This window comes from Talpa europaea, assembly GCF_964194135.1.
Source record: "Talpa europaea genome assembly, chromosome: 7".
Taxonomy (NCBI): Eukaryota; Metazoa; Chordata; class Mammalia; order Eulipotyphla; family Talpidae; genus Talpa; species Talpa europaea.
The window spans coordinates 75,350,744-75,372,587 of NC_140074.1; the positions used below are offsets into that span (position 1 = coordinate 75,350,744).

The 21,844-nt window shown below is 40.0% G+C and overlaps 1 protein-coding gene across 2 annotated transcripts in view; it reads left to right on the forward strand.

Moving 5' to 3' along the window:
• The window catches only part of AOPEP (aminopeptidase O (putative)), a gene marked incomplete at both ends in the record, with an annotated part of 347,198 nt that overhangs the window by 315,301 nt on the left and 10,053 nt on the right, over positions 1-21,844 (forward strand). For both annotated transcript variants that reach the window (XM_084237515.1, XM_084237516.1), the window contains one exon: positions 13,398-13,514. In XM_084237515.1, coding sequence (XP_084093641.1) covers positions 13,398-13,514 — 117 coding nt within the window. The remainder of the gene's footprint in view (positions 1-13,397; positions 13,515-21,844) is intronic.

A 21,844-nucleotide genomic window follows, 5' to 3' on the forward strand; every position in this document is an offset into this window, starting at 1 on the left:
ATCCCTTGTGCCACCAGCGAGGCCCCCAGCAACAGCATTTTGTGCAGTTTTTGTAGGGGTTGTTTTTAATGAGTTTTCTACTCTATTCAGTAGTTTTTTGCTTTTTTTTATGTAAACCTCCAAGTTCTTAAGTAATTCTTTTAAATAAATGCAGATTACTTAAAAGATCAAGCTGGAATTAGAAAAGGATGTATTAAGAAAGCTTTACTTATGGTGGTGTTTTTTTTTTTTTCTAGCACATTTCTGTTATAAAACTACTCATCCTGAAAATTCTACTATATCTTTCAGACTAGAATGAAAAGTTTAATACTCAGAAATAGTAAATGGCCTATTAAAACTTTCTGGGTGAAAAGAGGCCTCATCACATCCTTCCTTCGGGGCTCCCGTGGTTTGAGAGATATTTTCTTTCTGACTCTGTTGTGAAATGCATCTGTAAAAAATGCCTGTCTCTCATTTATTTCCGATAAATAATTTCCCCTGTAACCCTTGAAATGGTTATTCCAGTGGCTAGTTATTGCAGTTTTTGATTTTGCTGTTGGAATCTGTCCTAGTGACCTTTATCTACTGGGATTGCTGTAAGACTGAAAACAAGATTGGTCTCTTGCGTGCTGTTGGAGTATTCTGGTTGTTTCCAGTGAGGACTCGAGTTATTAGGCATTAAAGCTGTCCTTGCACCCAGGAAACTGAATCCCGGCATTTGGTGTTTCCCTCCTATGAGCCGGAGGTGCCAATAACCAATATTAATGTGAACAGTTAGCAACCTCTGTCAGTACTAATTAAGAATCATGCAGATTGTTTACTAGAAAAGGTTTATGTCCATGGACACGTTTATGTCCATCTTGTGCATTTCCACCAGATGATCCAGTACTTTAATTCTGCAAGGAGGAACCAAACTTTACAAGTTAAAAATCCACTTTTTGGAAGCAGTGGCTTTTCTTCTTAGCTAGTTAGAGCTGGCATGCTCTGGTGTTTTTCCACAGCAGTGCTAATATCCTGGTGAAATGGCACGTACATTAGAGGTTAGACTTTTTTTTTTAAGTACAATGTGCAGTGAGAGAAAGTCTTCACATTCTATAAATTAGAGGAAAATTGCTACAGTTCTGATTGCCTTTGTTCTCAAAGCCATTTGAATGGCAGGCTGTGTTGGGACTGGTTCTTACATTGTTTAAATGCTGAAACTAAAACTTCTAATTAGAGTAATGACTGGGTGGTAACTGAGTGGCGGGGCGGGGCAGGAGCCCGGGTGTGGCTGGGCAGGGGGGTGGAGGAGGGGGGAGGGACAAGGGCCGGCCGGGCTGGGCGGGGCACAGAGGCCTCTCCGGGGATTGGCCAGGAGCGGGGGGCGGCGCGCCGGGCAGTGGGGGGACTTATCTGTGGCGCCTGGGACGGGACCTCACGGGAGGACAACTCGGGGCCCGCCTGCGCCCGTGCGATCCTCTGTAAGTACACGCGCTCCTCTTCCCGGTTCGGGCAGTCTGACAGCTGCGGGTGCCGGGGCCTTGCGCAGGTGTGCTGGCTCCGAGAAATCAGAGTGGTTTCTTTTCCATCCGCCAAATCCTTTCTCGTTTTCCTTCTTTTCTTTTTTGACCTCACCAAATGAGCTTTAGCAGGGGAAAAAAAGAAGTTTAGTTCACTGTTCCTTCTGTTTCATCATTTTGTCCTTATTTGTTCACAACTAGGGGCCCAGTTCTATGGAGTTGTATTCCCACTACCATGTTGCTATCACTGGATGTGCATGGGACTTCTGGTTGCCTTCAAAAATACTACGTAGGGTGCTCCGACCAGCTCTTGTATTTGTTTTCAGACTTTTGTGCCGGTTGTAAACATTTTAAACTTTCAGAGTGCATTCAGTGGCATTGAAGTCGGTATTGTAATTTTGGGTGTTATATTTACCAAGCCTTCAAGGAAAAAAGATCAGGTAAATAAATGTTAGGATGCACTCAGATCTAGCCAGGAAAAAATAGTAACAACTTAGTTACATAGTTATGACTTACCACTGGCACCTTCTTTAGAAATGTGTTATAGGCAACCTTACTCTTTAGCGCAGGTTCGATTCCCAGCCAGCCAGGGAGAAACCCACATGGCAAGGCAGACCTCTCCTGCCTGCCCGCTGCTCCCCTCAGCAGTGTCTTCAGTCCCTCTGCCTATTCTGCTCCCTGCTCTGTCTCTGGTGAATTCTCTCACCCTCCCACATCACTGACTGTACCCCAATTCTTGTAAAAATAAATAAATCTTTAAAAAAAAAATAGTCTTTGGAGATCTATTCTCCTCTCCTGTCAAAGGGCCTGTGCTGATCCTGAGGGGTTGTGGTCTTTGATCTCAATTCCTAGGAAACTTTTGTAAATGAAAACGTGGACCAAATGCCAGACAACTAACAGACAATAAAGAAAAGTTTGTGTGGGTTGCCCTGGAGGAAGCAGTCTGTTCACTTTTTGTTTCAAAGGTGGCTATTTCTTGTTAAGTTCTTCCATGAGCCCTTGCATTTGTAGGAAAATGATTCTTAACCTGTGAGGTTGCATTTAGTGATTTAAAAATCTGGCTGTATTACATATGTACTTTTCATTTTATGGGTAATCTGTGATCACTGGTTTTTCAAGTTAATTTGTTTTAAATAAGTCAAGCTTTGCTTTGGAATAGAACTTGTTGATTATAGTTGGTATGTTGTAACTTTGATGTGATAATTGCCAAGTAGCAGAAATTCTGTTAAAATGTGGAGCATGAACACTTTCAAAAGTTTTTCTTTTTAGTTTTAATTAAATAAAATTTCTAAAAACCTATATTAAAAAAAGATCTGTTGCTTCCTCTTTATTTTTGAGATGAATTCCACGTAAATTTGTTACAGATAAGCTGGAATACTGAGAAGAGGGAAGTTTTATTTTCCATAGAATCTTTGCAATTAAAATTGAATTAATCAGAAACTTAGAAGTGTCTTAACATATTTATGTGTCTATGTGCAGTTAAAATGTTCTATTTCAATAAAATAATGCTGACTTTTTTCTTGTATGTGCATATTACACACATAGAAGAAGATATAGGAAAAGGGAAAATGCTAAAACATACTTTTTGCATGAAATTTCTTTAGGGGTCTATTAGGAATAACTTGCATATGCCAAAGATTTTAGATTGCTCCTGGAAAACACATCTTAGGTTTAATCATGTTCCTCCCAAAGGTGTTGGTAGGTCTAAGTCTACTGGGATTTTAGATCCATGGCTAACAATTTTGGGGTTTCAGATCCATGAATTTTAGATGCATAGTTAATAAGTAACTATTTTACATCTTTGAAAACTTTCTTCTGTTGATCACCTTTCAAGTACTTAAATGCACATGACATTTTCATGGTAGCAAACAAGACCACATTCAGATTTTCTGCCCCTGTATCAGCGTCAGGCTATGCAGGCCCTGAGTCCAAGCTGGAGCCCATGGTCGATGTGAGATTGTGGCCTCTAGACTCTCACAGCAGTAAAGTAGGCATTTTCCCCTTAAAAAAAAAACAAAACAAAACATTTTTATGACACCATTTAGTATACTTGTTGGGAATAATTTATGTCATAATGGGAAAGTGCATTACTTTCTGAATAATTCAAACCAATTGTACATAGATTGAGGTAAAACAAACCTAGCATCGATCGCATTCATGTCATTTTATTGTTCAGTCTCCTATTCACCTGTTTGTTTCACCTTCTTACATGATGTACATCCACAAAACAGTCATTTCTCTTTTCACTCAGAATGCTGACCTCATAAGAACTTTCATTCCCTTCAGAGAGCTGGTATTGAGGTGGAAGAGAAATAAAAGGAGACATTAAAAAGAAACTAGACATTTGTTGAAAGGACATGGAATGCTTTTCTTTCTCCTCTTTTATTTAAGTCTATATTTTTTCCAATAATGTGAATTTCTGTAATTGTAGAAGTTACCCTTAGAAAGTTAATCCTTTGCTCCATTCCTTGTACTACTTTTCAGAGTTAATCCAGTGTATAAAATATCTGAACTCAGATCCAAAATTGTACAGAATTTGTGTGAAATCTGACTCCTGTGCTTTATATACATGAATCATCCTGTGAAAGAAAACGAAGACATTGTGTAGTAATTGTAGAGTACTTTTAATATACATACTTTCATTAAATAAAAATAACTTTATTCATATATTTTTCTAGTGATAGTTCATGTAGTTTGACTCTTCACCCTCTTCCATCTCACAGTCCCCACAATTTCTTTTCCATTGTGGTTGGCCATACATTTATTTAAATATATATTCTTTGTCAACTTTATGACAGAAACCACAATAAATTGCAGGCATATGGCTAAAACTTATTCTTAGTTTGGATTTGGTAGAAAACACAGAAAGCAAAATCTTTCGAAAGCAAAATCTAAGGAAAAGATACTTATGTTGTTTTTACCATGTGTCTATGAAGAAGAAAGAACAGGAACTAGGAGTAATGGAATGTTAGTGTTTTGATCAGAATAAACACTCGTCGGACCTCTGTTTATAAATTATGTTCCCCACTTTAAATTTTGCTCTGTGCACGTGTGTATGTGTGCCTGAATTATTTGTCTATGCTGAGGTAAGAACTTTTGACTTGGTTTCTTCCTCCTGTTTCTTGATGTTTTTCCCTCACCTTGCAACTCTTGTTAATAACATTATCTCTAAAATGCTTTTGTGGCTTCCTTGTTTGTTTGTTTTTTTAAGTTAATTTTGATAATTTAACTCTCTAATAGCAAGTCTTGACTAGACTGTGGAAAGCAAAGGGACAGATCTCTAAAGGATACTATTGAGTTTTTGCACTTAGTGTAAAATAGGCCGTTACAGCTCCTTCTCATACAGTCTTATTTATTAGCTTATAAAAAAACATTGTGGAGCCATCACTTCATTGATTACAGTCACTTGCAATTGAAGAGGTATTTCGATTATCTTACCATTAGTTTTTTAAATAAGAATTATCCCCCATGTGCGTTGTTATACAGAACGTTTTAAAACTTTTTAAATTGTTAGATTTGACTCTGTGTGTTTTTCAGATTTATTCTAGTTAAGAAGTGGAAATCACTTCAGGCCTGAATGTTAGCTATATAAAATTTCTTTTAATAGATTTATTTAAACCACTGAATTGTTGATTGACATATTGGATGTTAAGTCCTTTGTTTAAATTGGATAAACATTTGAGTACAGGCGGGCATCAGGTAGGTGGGACGAGAAAATGAGCAAGATCGGGCTGTAGCCCTTAAGGTGAAATGTACAATGTTTTTATAGATGTTAAAATAGAGTTTTGTTTGACCCTAGTTATTTCTTGTTTAAACTTAAATGAAGAAAATGCTCATTTTTGTTCATAAGATTCGAAAAGCATATTTTCAGTAAGAGGTTGATTTATGGGGTTTTATTTTACATGTAAAAATCACTTGTACTTTTAGAGAGAAAACTATGCTTTGAGATTAACTTTCAGTAAGGATTGCATGTTTGTGCATCTGAATACCTTAATTTTATGCATATTGTAGACCACTTTTCACTAGAAACAGTGCTGTATAAAATAAATTCAACTGAAAGTTGCAAGGAAGAATTTAATGTTGATACGGTTGTTTACTAAAAGTATTAAATTTATTACAGAGACTCTCCCAAAGAGAGTCTGATTTTGATAATATAGGAAGTTAGAGAAAGATAGGTAGAAATTCTGAGTTTGAGAGAAATTACAATTACTGTTTTTTTTTTTACTTGGAAAACACTCAAAGTATCTGATATTTCACTTATCCTGTAAATGACAACATAACAGTCTGAGCGTATGACCCATGCAGTACTACATATATATTTGCAAAGCCTTTGAAAATTTAAAATTCTTAAGGTATATGAGTATTGTTCGTATACTGAGATCTTACATTTAATGGTATTAATGGGCACTATGTAGAAGTATTAAAATCAGAACTTTCAGGATTTGTGTCATTTTCAAATATTGTCATTGAAACTAAGACTAGAGAGGTAGTAATATGTTTCTTGGTGCACACTCATGCTAGGGGACCTGCCTCTAACAGGAACCGGTAGTTTCCAGTTTGCTAGCTCAGCTCACCCTAGAGCATTTGCACATCTCAGTGCCCTTAGATTAGATGTAGTATTGACTTTCTCCATAAAGTGGATTTTCTCTCTGTTAAGGAAATTATTGGGAAATATTTTTCACATGGTTTAAGAAAAAATAGTTCAACTTGAGCTGGAAATAGCAAAAAAGAAAAAAGTCCATGTATGTTATTCCCCCCAAAAAGTTAACTTGAAGAGTTATTTGATTTCTTTTCATATTTCTTTAGAAAATTATGTACACAAATTCAACCATATTCTACCAGCCTTCACTTTCCCACCACTTAGTAACATTTCTTTGCCATCTTGCCATATCGCAGAAATAATTGCATCTCATTCTTTTTAAAGGCTTTGTAGTATCCCATGCCTGGTGGCTATATGCCACAACCAGTCTTGACACACAGAACCAGCTGATGGTTCACAATGAATGTATATTCATATGCTGGACTTCCGGGCTGAGGGTCATGCATTTAATTAGTATGCAACTAGAATTTCGAGTTAGAACATATCACTAATTTAGGAACTCAGACTCATAAATTATATACTCTTACTCCAGATAAATATATTATTTATTAAGTACATTAATTTTGGCTAGGTAAAAGCACTGATTCCAAGGAAATGAAAAGAAGCTGATTTCTATTTAAAACAAAAACAAACTGCTAACACCAGAAAAATTAAATACAGTCTCTGATACTTTGAAATGTTCCAAATCTTTATGAGATCTGCAAGAAGCCATGTGTTGAACATGTCATTGTCAGGGCAGGGTGGATAGACTGAATCACTTCGGAATTTGTAAGCTTTTTTTTAATGAGTGATGATTTTCTTGAGAAGCGTAAAATTCAAATCAGGGATGGTTATTGGTTTGGCAGGTTCCTGGGTGAGGGAGGCAGACATGAAGATGCCATACATTTCTTGTAAAACACTTGGAAATTTTCAATTTGAGTGTTTACAAGTATTTCTTTTCCAAAATGTGTAATAATATAAACCATTAGTGTACACACAGTTATAAGTGACCCAGCTGACAAGGGCATTATTACATTTTATGTAGTTTAAATAATATAATTGTTGAAGTTCCTCAAAACAAGCATTTGCCTTCCTCATAACACTAAAAGAAACAAAATCCTTTGTGTCAGACTACGTATAGTTTGGATAATATTACAAAAGTTAGGGAAGTATTAGCACATGAAAATTTGACCCTTATTACCTAGAAACATGAGTTTGATTTATGCCAGTAAATGATTTCAGATTCTGTTTGTTAATGATTGTATCTGTTTCAGTTGCTGTGATGTTCTTTTTTGGAAGTATCACAACTAAATCATGGCTCAAAAGTGCTGTAGTCTTTTAAACTGTAACTATTAGAATTGCTTGCCAAAAATGCAGTAATTATGCCCTTTTTTCTTATATGAAATGAATTATGTTTGCTTTTACCTGAATTTTATTTCTAAAATTTAACTGTAGGCATAATCCTTAAAAATGTTTACATAGTTCATCTTTGTAACTTCAAAATGTTTACTGTTAGGAACGTGACTACTGGAAAATCAAACACCAACATTGATGTGAAGACTGCGCCTGCCCTCGCCATTGCTTGAGACAGGCAAGGGCAGCTATCCCAGACTTCGGATACCTCAGGATTTTGTTTCTTTTAGTGTTATGAGGAAGGCGAATGCTTGTTTTGAGCAACTTCAACAATTATATTTTAAATTTTACTCCCATTTTCAAAAATAAGAAAAATTGATACAACCTGGAGATTTTTACTTTTTTTAATTTTGTTTCAGAGCAGTGTCTAAAAGATGATTTAGTTTAAAGTTCTCTTCTTTCTCCTGTATCAGAACTATGTAAATCTTTCTTAAGGAGAAAACTGTGAATGAGAAATGTTTGCTCTCATACCTAAGGACTGGAAACGGGGAGGGGGAGGACGAATAGTGTGGTGGGTATGGGGGGAGTGGAAAGAAATTTGTTTGACTTTGGGGAAATCCTGTAAAAAAAAAAAATATTTTATATCTATGGGATTTCCTTTTTAATCCAAGGGGCAAAAGAGGATCTCTGCCTCTGCTGTGCCCCTAGGCCAGAAGGCTTCTGCTAGTGACTTTCAAGGTTCAACTGCTTCAGTTCTGGTTTGGACCCTGCTTGTGTTGAATTTCAGCCAGTATGTCCCCAGCATGCAGGAGAATTTGAGATTTTCTCCCTCCCCCATTTCTTCTGTTTTTGTTCCATGTAAACAGTTCTGCCGTAGTAACATAGACAAATATAGCAGAGAATGCTTTTCTGGAAGAAGAATGCTCCCTAAGCATTTTTTAACCATTTTTGGGAAGAATTGATCTTTTTGTGTATTTCAGACAGACTGAAAAAGAGAGGGAGGCCATTGCTGTAAATTGAAGTGACATCATATGTATTGCTCCCATTGATCTGCTTTTAGTCTGCAGCCAGGATAAAAAGGAAATGGCATCAGGGAGGAAGCATGCTTCATTTAGGCACAGATCCCAGAATGATAATGGGGTAATAATAGAACTCACGCCACTGACAGTCAGGGGCTGCAGGAGTCCCAGGCTCATCCAGGCTCTTTCCCCTTCCTTCTGGGAGCCTCTCAGACTCTCTTCCTGAGGCTGCAGTGTGCCCACCACTGCCTCCAGGCGAGGTGGGAGGTACCCTCCTTGCTTTTGAAGGGTTGCAAGCGGTGGGCTGGGATGTCTGCGTGTGCCGGTTCCTGGTCTGGGCACTGCTTGGGGAAGGTCAGTATGAGACGCGTCCTGACATTTTGTGATCTAGTAGGTGAACCAGACTTTTCCTGCCTCCTGCTCTTGGAAGAAATAGTGTAGCCTCGGTTGTGTGGGTGGTCTTCTGGGAGCTGAGAGTGAGTGATGCCCTCTTGACAGCATAAAGAGGCTTCTGGAAGAGACAGGATTTGTTTTCTTTGTGCTGTTTGCAGGCTGGAGGGGCGGTTTCAGAAAATTCGTATTTTTTTTCCGAGTGCCTATATAGAAGCTCTTAAAAACCTTTCAAAGTTGTGCACCTTGCCTCAACTCTTAAGTTGAATGGAAACAGTATACCAGGTAGACTTTTTTTATTTGCAGCTATGGAATCCTGCATGTTGCAAGCAAGAATGCAGACTTGTAAAGCCTTAACAAATAGCATTTGTAATTGACTGATCTTTAGCATTTGATTTTTCATGTGTGAGTAAGTTTTACAGGCCTGTGAAGCTCTCTGTTTCAAGTACTCACTTGACTTTGGCACCCTGTCATCTTACTTTGTCTTAAGTTTCTGAGGCAGATGTGTTTTAAAAATACTGAGTTGGTCTTCGTTTGGAAGAAAATAATAACCCCCATCTTGAAGCCCACTTTTGTGCAAAGGAAAGGAATTTTTATTCTTAGCGCTAATGGAGTGAATGCCACGAGACCCTCAGACATAAAGCAGGTTCTTTCTCAGGAGATAATGCCCTGAAACTTGTACTTTGTTTTTCTTCGTCACTCCATGTTGGGACTGAAGCCATGTCTGTCTCCCTCAGTAGTGCTGTATTAAGACACAGTTGACCTAGAAGTCATGTGAAATTTAATTTGATTTCTACGTGGGTGGGAATGGAATGACCCACACACCATTTCCCATTGCCGTGGTGCCAACTGCCAAGACGAGGCGCGCCCAGCTCTGTGCCTGAGCATATTTGCAGTGTATGATATCTGCATCGCTCAGCTGCTTTGCAAACATTTTGGCTTATTACGTAGTATTTCTTTTTCATTGTTGTTTGGTTCTACATGAACAAAAGTTTATTAAGAGTAATATGCTGTATTAGAGTGAGCTGCTCACCATTTTTCCTTTAATATTCTCTTCAAGATGTGTTATCTCATGTAAAAAAATGTTTACTCATTTGTGACCGAAATGTATTAGTTTTTTTGTCTGTATGCTAAAATAGCATTTAATCGCTGATTTTTTTCACTACTTTTCTCACTGTTTGGAAACTAAAATTTCCTCCCATGAATTGGAATGGTTGCAGGTTGTTTGCTAAGTGACAGGCATTTATCCCAGTTCATTCTGTAGAACTCTCAGCATGTGGGAGGAATATTCTCATATCACTGTCTTGGCCCTTGTTGTGTTCTGTCTGCCCCTGAACAAGTCCACTCTTGCAGCCCTTTCACCCTTAGTGAGGGAGGAGAGCTACCTGGCTGGGGTGTGTGCCTGCTCTTTCCTGTTCTCCAATTAAAGTAAATTAAACTTAATAAAGAACCATAAAGCTTTGACTCCCTCCCTTCCATCTCAGCTCTCCATCATAAGTCAGGGGACTCCACTTTAAACATTTGCATTGATGAAATCTGGAGGAGACAGAAATTTTCAGGGGTCCTTTCTGGTCTATTTCTCTTCAGATGACTGAACTTTCTGCTTGGAAGAAAAGTGGATGAGATAGAAAAGTCTGAATCCAGATGCCTTGACAACTTTCCCTATTAGTCACTCTTTAATTTTTTAATTTTTAAATTGTCTTTTTATTTATATAGTTTTTACATCATTGTTCATTTTCAAACAGTGTTTGCTTCCTCCACCCCCCACCCCCCGCAGTGTAGACCCCTTAGAATTTCCTTCGCCAATGCATCCAGGCACCATCACCACAGTCCCCACTCTTTAATTTTAAACTGGAGTTGTATTTAGTCATTAGTAAACTCATTTGGGGAAAGATGAGGACTAAGCAACTTACACAAGGTTTCTCTTCTCCATTTGGGGTCTTGAGTTTAAAGCAAATCCCAAACTGGAGTTCTAACAACAGGCCTTTTGAAAGTGTGGGCACATAATCAGAAGGTGTTTTTCTTTTGACTCTTTCCTCCCCTGTAATTCTGCACATTGGCATCGCTGGTTCTTGCTGTGTTTGGCCAGTGACTATGGCTCGTACTGTGGTGTCTTGAGCTGTGTCAGAACTGTTTGGGCCGATGCCTTCTCTTTTGGGCTGAGCTGTCCAGAGCCGCCTCAGCATTCAGCTGCTGGTGCCAAGGAAGTGGCTGCCTGGAGAAGTGCTACTGACCTGCTATGAGGTGCTAGTTAGACGCCCCCTCCTAGCATCCTGTAGGCCCTTCTCACGTAGAGCACACTTAAGAAAAGGATGTTGTAGGGTGGCTGGGTGGTTAGGGGGAGACTGATAGGAAAGGGTAGACTCTCTGAAGAGGGTTTATGTGCAGAAGGACAGTTAAGCAGTGGCTTTAGGGGAACTGAGGGGTACGCTCAGCAGGGGTGGCAGTAAGTTGAGAAGGGCCCTCTTGGAACCCAAGCTAGGAAGATCTGGAGGAGGAGGCTGCAGGGGAGACATGGAGGGAAGCACGGAGGAGAAGTGGTTGGGAGTGCCTACCCGTCTAGGGTGCCTGGAGAACCTGAAGAGATGGGGCCCCTACAATACTATCTACCCTCCCATTCTACTAGCCAAGTGTTCATGGTATGAGGAAGGAGTTAGGAGGCTGTCCAGAGTCTGGTGGCTCTGGATTTGGCCTGTTTTATAAAACAGCACATTTCTGTTAATATTATAAAGTAGCCTCATGTATATAAAACTGTAGCAAGATGGAAAGCTGACATTTTGTTACTGGTTGTTAAGTAGTAATTTTTAAAACATCCTGCAGGCATTCAGCCTAATGGAAGTGAATTGAGTGTGGGTCTTTTTCAAGTCCTGGTGTAGCGCCTCCTGGGCCAGAGCTAATTGTAAACCTCTGTTTTTTGCTGAAGGCACATCATTTCTCCCATCAGCCCAAGGGAGGTCCACAGGGTGGTTCCTAGTTGCATGGAGTGATACTACAAAATACCCAAATGATGTGCATCCATGCCTGCCTGTGTGTAGAATTAGGGGCTTTATAAGAATTTAGGGTGAGGTTGGGAAAAAAAAACAACTTTCTTTGTGAAGTTACATGGTTTTCATGGTAGTCTACCCAGTTTTCCTCTGTGAATTTTGTGAATGAGAGAGAGAGAGAATAGGGGTGGCAGTGTGCACAGTGGAGGCCAGAAAGGTAAAGAGTGAGAATATGCGCTTTTAGAGTAACATAAAGTGGGGATTAACAGTTTGCGCATACTCTTTATTCTAGTGTTGACTTCCAGACCTTTCAGTTAGGGTTGCTGGCCAGGGATTATCTAGGCATAAGCAGGAATGGAGCAAAGCTGAATGTAGAGAATAGTTGAATCGTAATAGTAATTTTAAAACTTTGATTTTTTTTTGAGAAATTTTAATATATGCTTGTTAAGTTATTGAGGTAGCTTTGGTTTTTAAAACTTGATTTTAGAAGAATTTTCATTTCCAACATGTTGTATCTTACATTTGTTTATTCCTCTGCTGCTCTGCCCTAGACATTGTCTAGCCGATCTAGGCAATACTGCCTGTGTATAGAATCAGGGAGTTTATTAGAATTTAGGGTGAGGTTAAAAAAAAATACACTTTATAATGCAGAACAATAATGAATAAGGCAGATGCTTTAAATATTTGGATTTCACAAATATTATTTGTTCACAAATAAAGTCTCATTATTTTGTGCCATATAAAAATATCCTCCTCTCTTTGCCCTCAACTGTTAACACCATTTCTGGCCTATCTTTTTAAAAACTCATGTATATGCGTGGCCTTGTGTTGTGTGTATGTGTGTGTCTGCATGTGTATTTGGCAGACACAGACACGTATAAGTACCCAGTGGTTTTCTTTTAATTTAAATCTTACAATTTTTATAATGGAGGTAGTATGAGATAGTACTTGCATCATCACAGGCTGTTTATTTCTTGGTGTATCTTTGCAAGTTTTGTGCGGTAGAGAAAGAAATCTGTAAAGCTGCTGCTTACTCTCTTGAAAGTTTATTTATTTGCCTGAGATCACATGTCTTCTTGAATCTTTAGGCTAAATGACATTTTTGTCATATGCTTTTTATAAAGAAAGGCATCTGATAAACTGTGATAATGTTTTATTAAAGTAAACATAGCTTTTATTTCTGTGTGTGTGTGTGTATATATATATACATCTATACACTGTGTGTGTGTGTATATATATATACATCTATACACTGTGTGTGTGTGTGTGTGTATATATATATATATATATAGTCATCATTTTGTACACCTAAAAAATTATATAACCTAAAAAATAAACTACATAAACATAGTTTTAACCTGTTCTAAATGTAGATCTAACATAAAAAGACCATGGCAAATAGGGGACACAAAATGTAGTGTCTTTGGGGATGTGATGTAAACTCCGAGGTTTGACCAAAGTCAAGTCTACAGTCTCCTGCGCTTCAGACAGCTTCTGGATTGTCCTGGATTTGCTATATTTAGCCTAAATGTTTGGATTTTAGTTTCTCAGAAACTAGATGGCATTTTCACAAGTTGTTTGGTTTTGCCCTCAGCTTCTCCCAGATCAGCTGATCCTATTGCTGGAACATCTCTTGGAGCAGAAGACCCTGAGCGCCCGAACTCTGCAAAGCCTCAAGAGGATATACTGCCTCCCCGAGCAGGATGCAGAGGTAATTGGGAGGGTCCTCGGTGTGGGTGAAGAATGTTGGCTCTGCTGTATTTCCAAACTGTAGAAACCATTATTTCCATTAGTAGTATCCATGCTGCCGGGTATTTGTAAATGAAGAGCAAGTGCTTTTAGCATAGTGCAGCCTGCTTCCCTGGTTGTCCTTGCTCTAGCAGTGGGCCTCTGATCCTGGCTATTACTGGGTAATTTGAGGTTGTAAGTTTTTCTTAAATCATAAAAATGCATATGCGCTTCTTAAAGGAAAAGGAGCAGGTAATGACGAGTTATCTTGAATTAAAACTCAGACAGTCATCATGTGCATCGTGGTGGTGCCAACGCCCTGTTGTACATTAAGGAAACTTGGCTCCGATGCATCTGAGTTTCTTGGTTGCATTCAGTTGAGACAGGAAAGGAGCCATGTATAAAGGAAATGAAAACTAAATCTAACAGCTGTGATTTGAAAAGCAAATTCGGATGCTTATGGGAAAGCAATATGATGTGGTCCCTAATATCCTTTAGCATATTGAGAAGAATGCATGCAATACCCAAGATGAGTTCCAATAATAAATATTTAATATATTTAGTCATTTCAAGTGAAAAAATAAAGCAAGTATACAATCAAAAAGAGAAGAGGCTCTTATGTAAACCTCATAAAATGTAACTAAGATAGATTTGTGTTTAGTTTGAAATAGCTGAATATTTGAAGCAGTGTCATCTAAATTGGCAACTTTTCGGCACCGATAGCCACTATGCTTTTGTTGTGTGGTGCTGTTGAATTGAGATGTGCTGTCAGTATGAAATGCACAGTGCATATCAAAGAGAAGTATAGAAAAAGATTGCAAAATAACTCAATAATTTCTTAATGGTTACAATGTCCAGATGATATTTTAATAAAATATTGTTAAAATTAATTTCACAATCATTAAAAAGAAATGGAAAAAGAAATAAAAGCCAGTTCATTGTTAGAATAAAAGGTGTGATGGACATTGGTAGACATTTTGCATGCCCTCCATAAATTTAGGAATTAATTGAAAAACTCCAGCAAAGACACATAGCTTTTGCCCCACCTGAGCATAGATCAAAGGTTGCAACTGTTGCTGTTTATTTCAGCTCCTCTTATATTTTGTTTGTAAGAGTTTCCAAATGCCAGCCTGTTATTTTTAATTACTGTTTAAAAGACATTTCTATTTATAGGCATGAGGTTATGTTTTAATCAGAGCTGAGTCCCTCTGAAATGGCAGGCCCCCTTGATGGGCTGAGGACAGGCCCAAGCGGGAGGATTAAAGCTCTGGGCACCTGTCACCCGTGCCCGAGGCCAAGATGATAGACCCTGCTCATACACACGCCCTGTTTTGTTTTTTTTTTCCCCTTTGTCATAAAATACATCTTGTTCTCAACTTACACCTCCACTTAGTTGTTATCTATAACGTCTCAAACCTTTGAGAAGTGTAACAGGTTTTATGTGGCTGCTTGTTCCTACATCTTATGAACTACAGTATGATGCTCAAAGCCAGGCAGCCTCTTCAGTTTGATCTCTGCTGATGAGACACCGGGAATGGGAGATGACTTTGGTCTGTTCATAGAACTAGTGTGAGCGGAGTATGCACCATACTGCAAGGGTCCCCCTTAGGAAGTTTATAGTTATCTGGAAAGACAGCTTATAAGCAAATGAACAAGACAATTTCAGATCAGAGCTACAGAGGGAACTACACATGGTCAAGTTGGATAGGTGTCTCTAGACATTCAGGAAGGTCCACTCAGAGTAAGTGACACTTGAGCCAGGAACTGAGAACAAGGAACTGTCTATGCAAGGCCAAGAGGTAAGTGCCAAACACAGAAGTGCAGAGGTATATACTTGGCATGTGCCCAGATAGAAGGGTTAACAAGCTTTCTGTAAAGAAACATAAAATTTCACACCCATCGTGTTTCTGTCTCAACCGTTCAACTTTGCTGTTGGCATTGGAAAGCATCCTTGTACAATACAAAAACAACTGTTTATAGAACCTGAGACTTGAATTTCATATCATCATTATGTGGCTGAAGGTATTCTTTTTTGTTGTTGCTCCTTTTTAAAACTAATATTTTAAAATGCACATACCACTCACCACTACAGATTGGTTTGACCTGCCCCCTCCAGAGTTTATTGTCCCCTTCTGAGGGCGGCCTGCAGCATCAAGGTGAGAGGTGGGGCAGGAACCAGATCTGGGAGGCTGTAGTGTGTGTTTGGGATTTGTTTCTAAAATGTGTCACTGCTTCACTCCTTCCCGGACCCTTTGAAGTGCTGATGTGGAGGTAGTTACCCTGACAACTGTCTCAGTGTGAGGTTTCCTTGAAATGTCACTCAGAACCAAGAAAGCTATAGGACTTTGGCCAACCAGCATGTTTTATAGAATCTTTATTATTAAGTGGAATTGACTGTGACCCTGATTAGCAGGAATTTAGTTGAATAACCATCTACCTTTATTTTAAGTCATAGAACATTTCATGGGAGAAAGAATTCTTACTTGGTGGAAAATTTCTTGAGGATTCTGACTTTATTTTCACTTCCCCTTGACTAAACAAATAAGGAGAGCCCTTTCATTCTTACTGGGGTTCTTCTGTATATACTAAATAATCATGCACAAGTTGGCTGAAGATCCTAGAGTATGGCAGGTTGTGTGGGAAGGAGCATCCCTGTGGGCCCTAGCTCTGGAGGGGTTTTCCATGTAAGTTTATTTTCTGATGCCCTTTGTTCAGGGTGCTGCCTTAGGCCCCTGGGAACACATCTTGAATTGGATGTCTGTGTAAAAAGACCTCAGAGCAGTCCCCGGGGTTGCTGGGGATCTTTGTCCAGCACTGAGCAGGGGTGTTCACGACTGAGGCGGGGGAGGATGGAAATAATGTCCCAGTATTTCTGAGACATACAGAAAGAACCCCTCCTTCCTCTTCCTGGGACAGCATTTGTCTTAAAGGTTGTCTTAAAGTCAGCATCTGTCTTAAAGTCACTTTTTGAGAAGGTAAGCCTGTTGCCGTGTGTTTGTAGCTGCAGCAGCATTTCCATAGCTCTTTGAGGTAGAATCTTCTGCTGCTGCCTGTGCCCTGCTTGTCCAGGGGACTGCACAACTCTTGTTAGAAAAGTAATATTTTCCTGATGTTTCATCCCCAGATCGTTATAGTTATGTATGAAATCCACCCTGACAGGATCAGGGCCTGCATTCAGAAGTGGCTGTAGCTGCTTCACTGCCGTCTCCCCTCCCCTCCTTCGCTCTGTATGTAAGTAGACTGGTGTAGTCCCACGAAATAGTTCTTTTTCATTATCCTCTTTATTTGGCTCAGTTTCAGTTGTGTCCACAGAATGTCTGGTCTGATGGTCAGTTTTTGAGCCTCAAGCTAGTCAGATGTTGCCTGCTTCTAGCTTTTTGCCTGTCTGGGTTGGTGGGCGTCAGCCTTCTGAACACTGTTCCAGGATACACACTCCCTTTTCTCCTGTGCTCTGCACCAGTTGTGGTTTGAATACACAGGTCTCCTGGGTGCAATGACACCATGTGTTAGAAACTTACAGGAAAATTTGGAGAGGACAAATGTACAACAAGCCGAGGAGAGGCCATTTCCTGCCTCATTGCACCACCTGAAAAGGGGTACCCTGGTGGAGAAATATTTGCGTCCCTTAGCCTGAAAAAGTAACACTAAATAGAGAGTCATCCATCTTTCATATATGTGCCAAAGAAACTTCTAGACATCCTGTGCTATTCTAACCAGAACAGGAAAGGACAGAAAAGGAGTTGAAGGGAGCCTTAGCTCAGTGAAATACTGTCTTCAGTTTTTGAGCATATTGGCTCAAATAAAAACCATAAAGTTTAAAAAATATATTGAACTTTGGATTCTTGGAACAAAAGATATTTTCTGAGATCCTTTCTAGTATGTCTAGTATGTTTTTCTAGTATGTCTAGTATGTCTTTTAAGCTGTAAAGCCACATACCCTATGATAGTGGGTAAGAATCCATAGAACTTGGCTATGACTTTTGTCCCCAAGAGTCCCACGACTGACATTGAAGCAGCTTCTACAGATTACAGTTGAACGCTTCAAAATTGGGGTCTTCCTCAGGCAATAGAATGTCCCTATATGAGTTTTGAAAATTCAGAAACAGCTACTCACTATCTTATGTGGCTTAGATGGGAGTAAGGAGCATTAGTCAGAAAGGTCCCAGAATGACATGATGTGCTCTGATGTATGATTGAACTAGAACATTAATTTGGGGGGAGAGGTCATTAAGTTCATCCCCTCACTGTACTGGGGGAAATACTGTTGACTGGAAGGAAGATGCCTCCCTCGTCACATTGGTATGGGGAAGTTAGGTATGTGTCTTGAGTCTCCCCTTGGTGTCGCTGCCTGTCTCCCTCTGGGGATACTGCCATGTGCCAAGCGCCTGGTACTAACCCAAGCATTGACTTGGCAATGAGTTTGGACCCAGGTCCCCAAATGGCTGTTGAACACAGACAAGTTTTCTGCCCTCCCAGGGCCCCATTTTCTTCATCTGAACTGCATATCCAGACTTGACTACTGGCTTTTGGGCTTTTTGCCTACTGTCAAAAAAAGCTTCACAAAACTTTCTTTACTCTTAAACATTTTCTATTATGTTCTTTTTAATTTTCTTTAAAAAAGTGTATTATGTGCAGTAAATTGACTGTATGATCCACTAATGGGCTGCAGCCCATGGTTTGAAAAATGCTGGATGGGATGACAGCAAGGTGCTTACCAGCTTGCCTGCTTCTGAATGCTGAGGACTGAGTTTCCTGAACCTTTGTCTTCGCAGGATTATCAACACGATATGAGAAAACATCTGTGAGAATCCATGGTTTTCATGTAATTTCTGTGAATGTTGTTTCCTTCATCTCTCATTTGGTATGAAGTATTGATTTTGTGATTTAGCTGAAATAATTTTTATATTTTCCCTTCTTTTTAATCTGTCAAGACTGATGGAGAGAAAAAGAAAAGAAGTCTATGATGCACAACTGTCAGAAGTCCCTAAGCACCTGGTCAGAGAATTCTTGATCTGGGGGCTTGGTGGCTGTTTGGGGTGAGGGACTTTGTGCTAAGCCACGGGGACAGTCACTGTTTCAGTACCTCTGCTCTAAGCAGTAAATGATTTACATTTTCTTCCTTTCATCTAATAAAGTGCCTAACAGGTGGGCACAACAGAGTGGAGCAGCTAGGAAGATGGTTAAAAGTTTTTGCAACCACCCTGAAATAGCCCTGCTTCTCCAAAGTGCCAAAGACTGTAACCTTGGAAGAAATACAGACAAAATCTTTCACATGGGAGAGAATGAAGGAATTGCAAACTAAAGTAATGACAAATCTCGGGAAACAGATGAGTAAGGAAGGACAGGCCTGCTCCAACTACAGACCCGTCCAAGGACAGCAACTTCTTCCCTCCTCCTCTGAGGCTGCCCAGGATGCAAACCCATCCCCGGTCTCCTCTGGTCTTTGTCCAAGGCCCTGTGGTAGAACAGAGCCCCACGAGGCAGGTCTTGGAGCTCATGAGGAGAGTCAGAATGGCGTGTGGCAATTAGCAAAATGGTTTCCAGGGTAAGAATTGAGGGGTGCCAGGATGCACTTGAGCTTCTAGAAAGTCTGGTGACACCATAACCACCACTAGGCGTTTGTCAGGATTTCTTTTCAGGGGTGAGGAGCCCAGCCCTTGGGTGCCTTGAAATATGTAATCAAGTTTGACTAGCTGAGATGTAGGGTGTCACCTGTAGTGTCATGTTTGTTTTTAAAAGCCCAGACCTTGTGTCTGTCCCTCTGAGACAGCATTGTAATTCCCTTCATAGTGTTTTTTTTTTTTTTATAGAGAGGCATGTTTTTTTTTTATTTATTTATTTATTTATTTATTTGTTTTGTTTATACATGCACTGGGTACAGTCAGAAGCGCGGGAGGGTGAGAGAATTCACCAGAGCCAGAGCGGGGAGCAGAGCAGGCAGAAGGACCGAAGTACACTGCTGAGGGGAGCAGCGTGCTGCAGGAGAGGTCTGCGCGCCATGTGGGACCCTCCTCTGGTGGCCGGGGAGCAGCCGGGGATTGAACCGGCGCCGTAGAGGCCGCGGGCAGCTTCGCAACCCAGTGCTCAACCGCTGCGCCACCGGGGAGGCCCCCCTTCATAGTGTTTTGAAAGCCGGAGGGGTATGAGTTGAAAAAAAGGGTTGGGGTAATTTTCTTCACATATAGCTAGCTTGTTAAACCATTTAAGATGTGGGAAAGAATAGAGCTCTTATATAATTCTTTAGTTATATTTGGTGGGGTTTTCTTCCTCTGTTGCATTTGGTGTATGAAACAGCATTTTAAACAGTATTCTTTCAAAATCAGGAACAAATAACTAGTTATTTCTTGGGGTTTTCCTTCATTATTATTCAATTCAGTGCCCCTAATGCTCTGTATGGGAACTTTGTAACAAATAGCTTCTCCCCTCCCCCATACAATATTATGAACCAATGTTATTTCAAAAAAATTTGAGGAAAAAAAAAAAAATCTAAAAGACAAAATAAAGAAACTTTACCTTTTATTTTTTTTTTTTAAAGAGGCATGTGTTTTTATTTATTTATTCGTTTGTTTGTTTATACATGCACTGGGTACAGTCAGAAGTGCAGGAGGGTGACAGAATTCACCAGAGCCAGAGCGGGGAGCAGAGCAGGCAGAAGGACCGAAGTACACTGCTGAGGGGAGCAGCGGGCGGCAGGGGAGGTCTGCGCACCATGTGGGACCCTCATCCGGTGGCTGGGGAGCAGCCGGGGATCGAACCGGCGCCTCAGAGGCTGCGGGCAGCTTCACAACCCAGCGCTCAACCGCTGCGCCACCGGGGAGGCCCCGAAACTTTACCTTTTAGATTAATATTCCTCCCATTCCTGAGTCTAGGGGACTGCATTGTATTTGCCATGAATTATTCCAGTGTGTGGGGCTCGTCAGATGTTTGTTAAATAATGAAGATGAAGAAAAAAATGAGTCATGGTTAGTATAATCTGCTGAAATTTTCTTAAAGGGAGCTTTTAAATAAGCAATTATAATCAATTCATATTATGTAGAATTTATCTGTAAGTAAAAGGCAAAGGAAATGAGCATTTAATAGGTGGTTTTCTAGCTACAGGTTCAACCAGATTTTATCAGAAAAGTTCATGGTGATTACAACTTCACTATCTGTAGCAATAGGTTCTGTTGTACAGGTGTCTGAAGATTTAAGGGGCATTATCTGCTCTTGCTGTATATGTCCCCCACAGTGTGTTCAGAGTTCTCTGAGTTGGGAGAGATTCACATTATGCTTGTTTTCCTTTAGTTTTCCCCAAACTGAGCTTCCTCTCCTGTCCACTTCATCTTTAAAGATCTCCCGTGCAATCACTTGGGTTTTATTGGTTCTTCTGAATTCCATGTACCTCTGTCAATACTTTGTATGTTTTTGCATAAGATTTTTGTACTGAAATCCATGCCCAGAAAGGACACGGTTTTCTGTGAACACAACCATTTTCATACACAACTAGAAACGGAACATATTTCCCTGCAAAGTGTGCCTTAAATGTCTTAAAATTAGAGTGCTCCCTTTGCCAAAATGCTTTGCTGTCTCTCAAGCTTGTCTTTTTTCTTTACTTTCCCACCTCCTTTCTTCTGCTCATTGGTTCCATGGCATACCAGATTGGGAGTTGAGACTCCTGGCCAGGGCACTGTGGAATCCCCACTTCTGCCTATTCTGGTATCAGGGGCAAAGGAACACACCCAGTGGGCCTCGCAGGATGGAGTAGCATACCACAGAGCCTGCCAATTCCTGGCTGCTTATGCCTCTTACAGGTGGATGTTTGTGCCAGTACTGACAGCAAGGAAATCACAATTCCATTGGATTCAAATTGTTTTTAAAAAATTGAAAGGACTCTCGTTTGTGTGCAAATTACGGTATTTTGTATGTGTTTCAGGATATGAAATTTCAAGATTAAATTCAACTTTTGGGGTGGCACTAAAAATGATTTTTTAAGTTATACTTGGTCTGCATGTTGCTTTGCTGCAGCCTTGAACCACATGGAACTGTATTCCATGGACCAACTGGTCTTGCCCATCTGTGGGTGGAAGCAGATGCCCAAGCTGAGCACACAGAGTCCCTAGGCTTTGGGGGAATCACTCAGTCAGAAAACAGCAGACCTGACCTGGCCTGTCTCTTGGACCTGCTGTCAGGTTCAGGAAGGATCCTCAGGAGTGGTCTATAAATACTAGTCCCCTTGCTGAAACAGCCTTGGTTATTTTGATTTTGGGGTGGTCTCTAATGACAACCTTGACTCACATGCCCTACAGTTCTCCCATTTAAAGTGTACAATCCCAT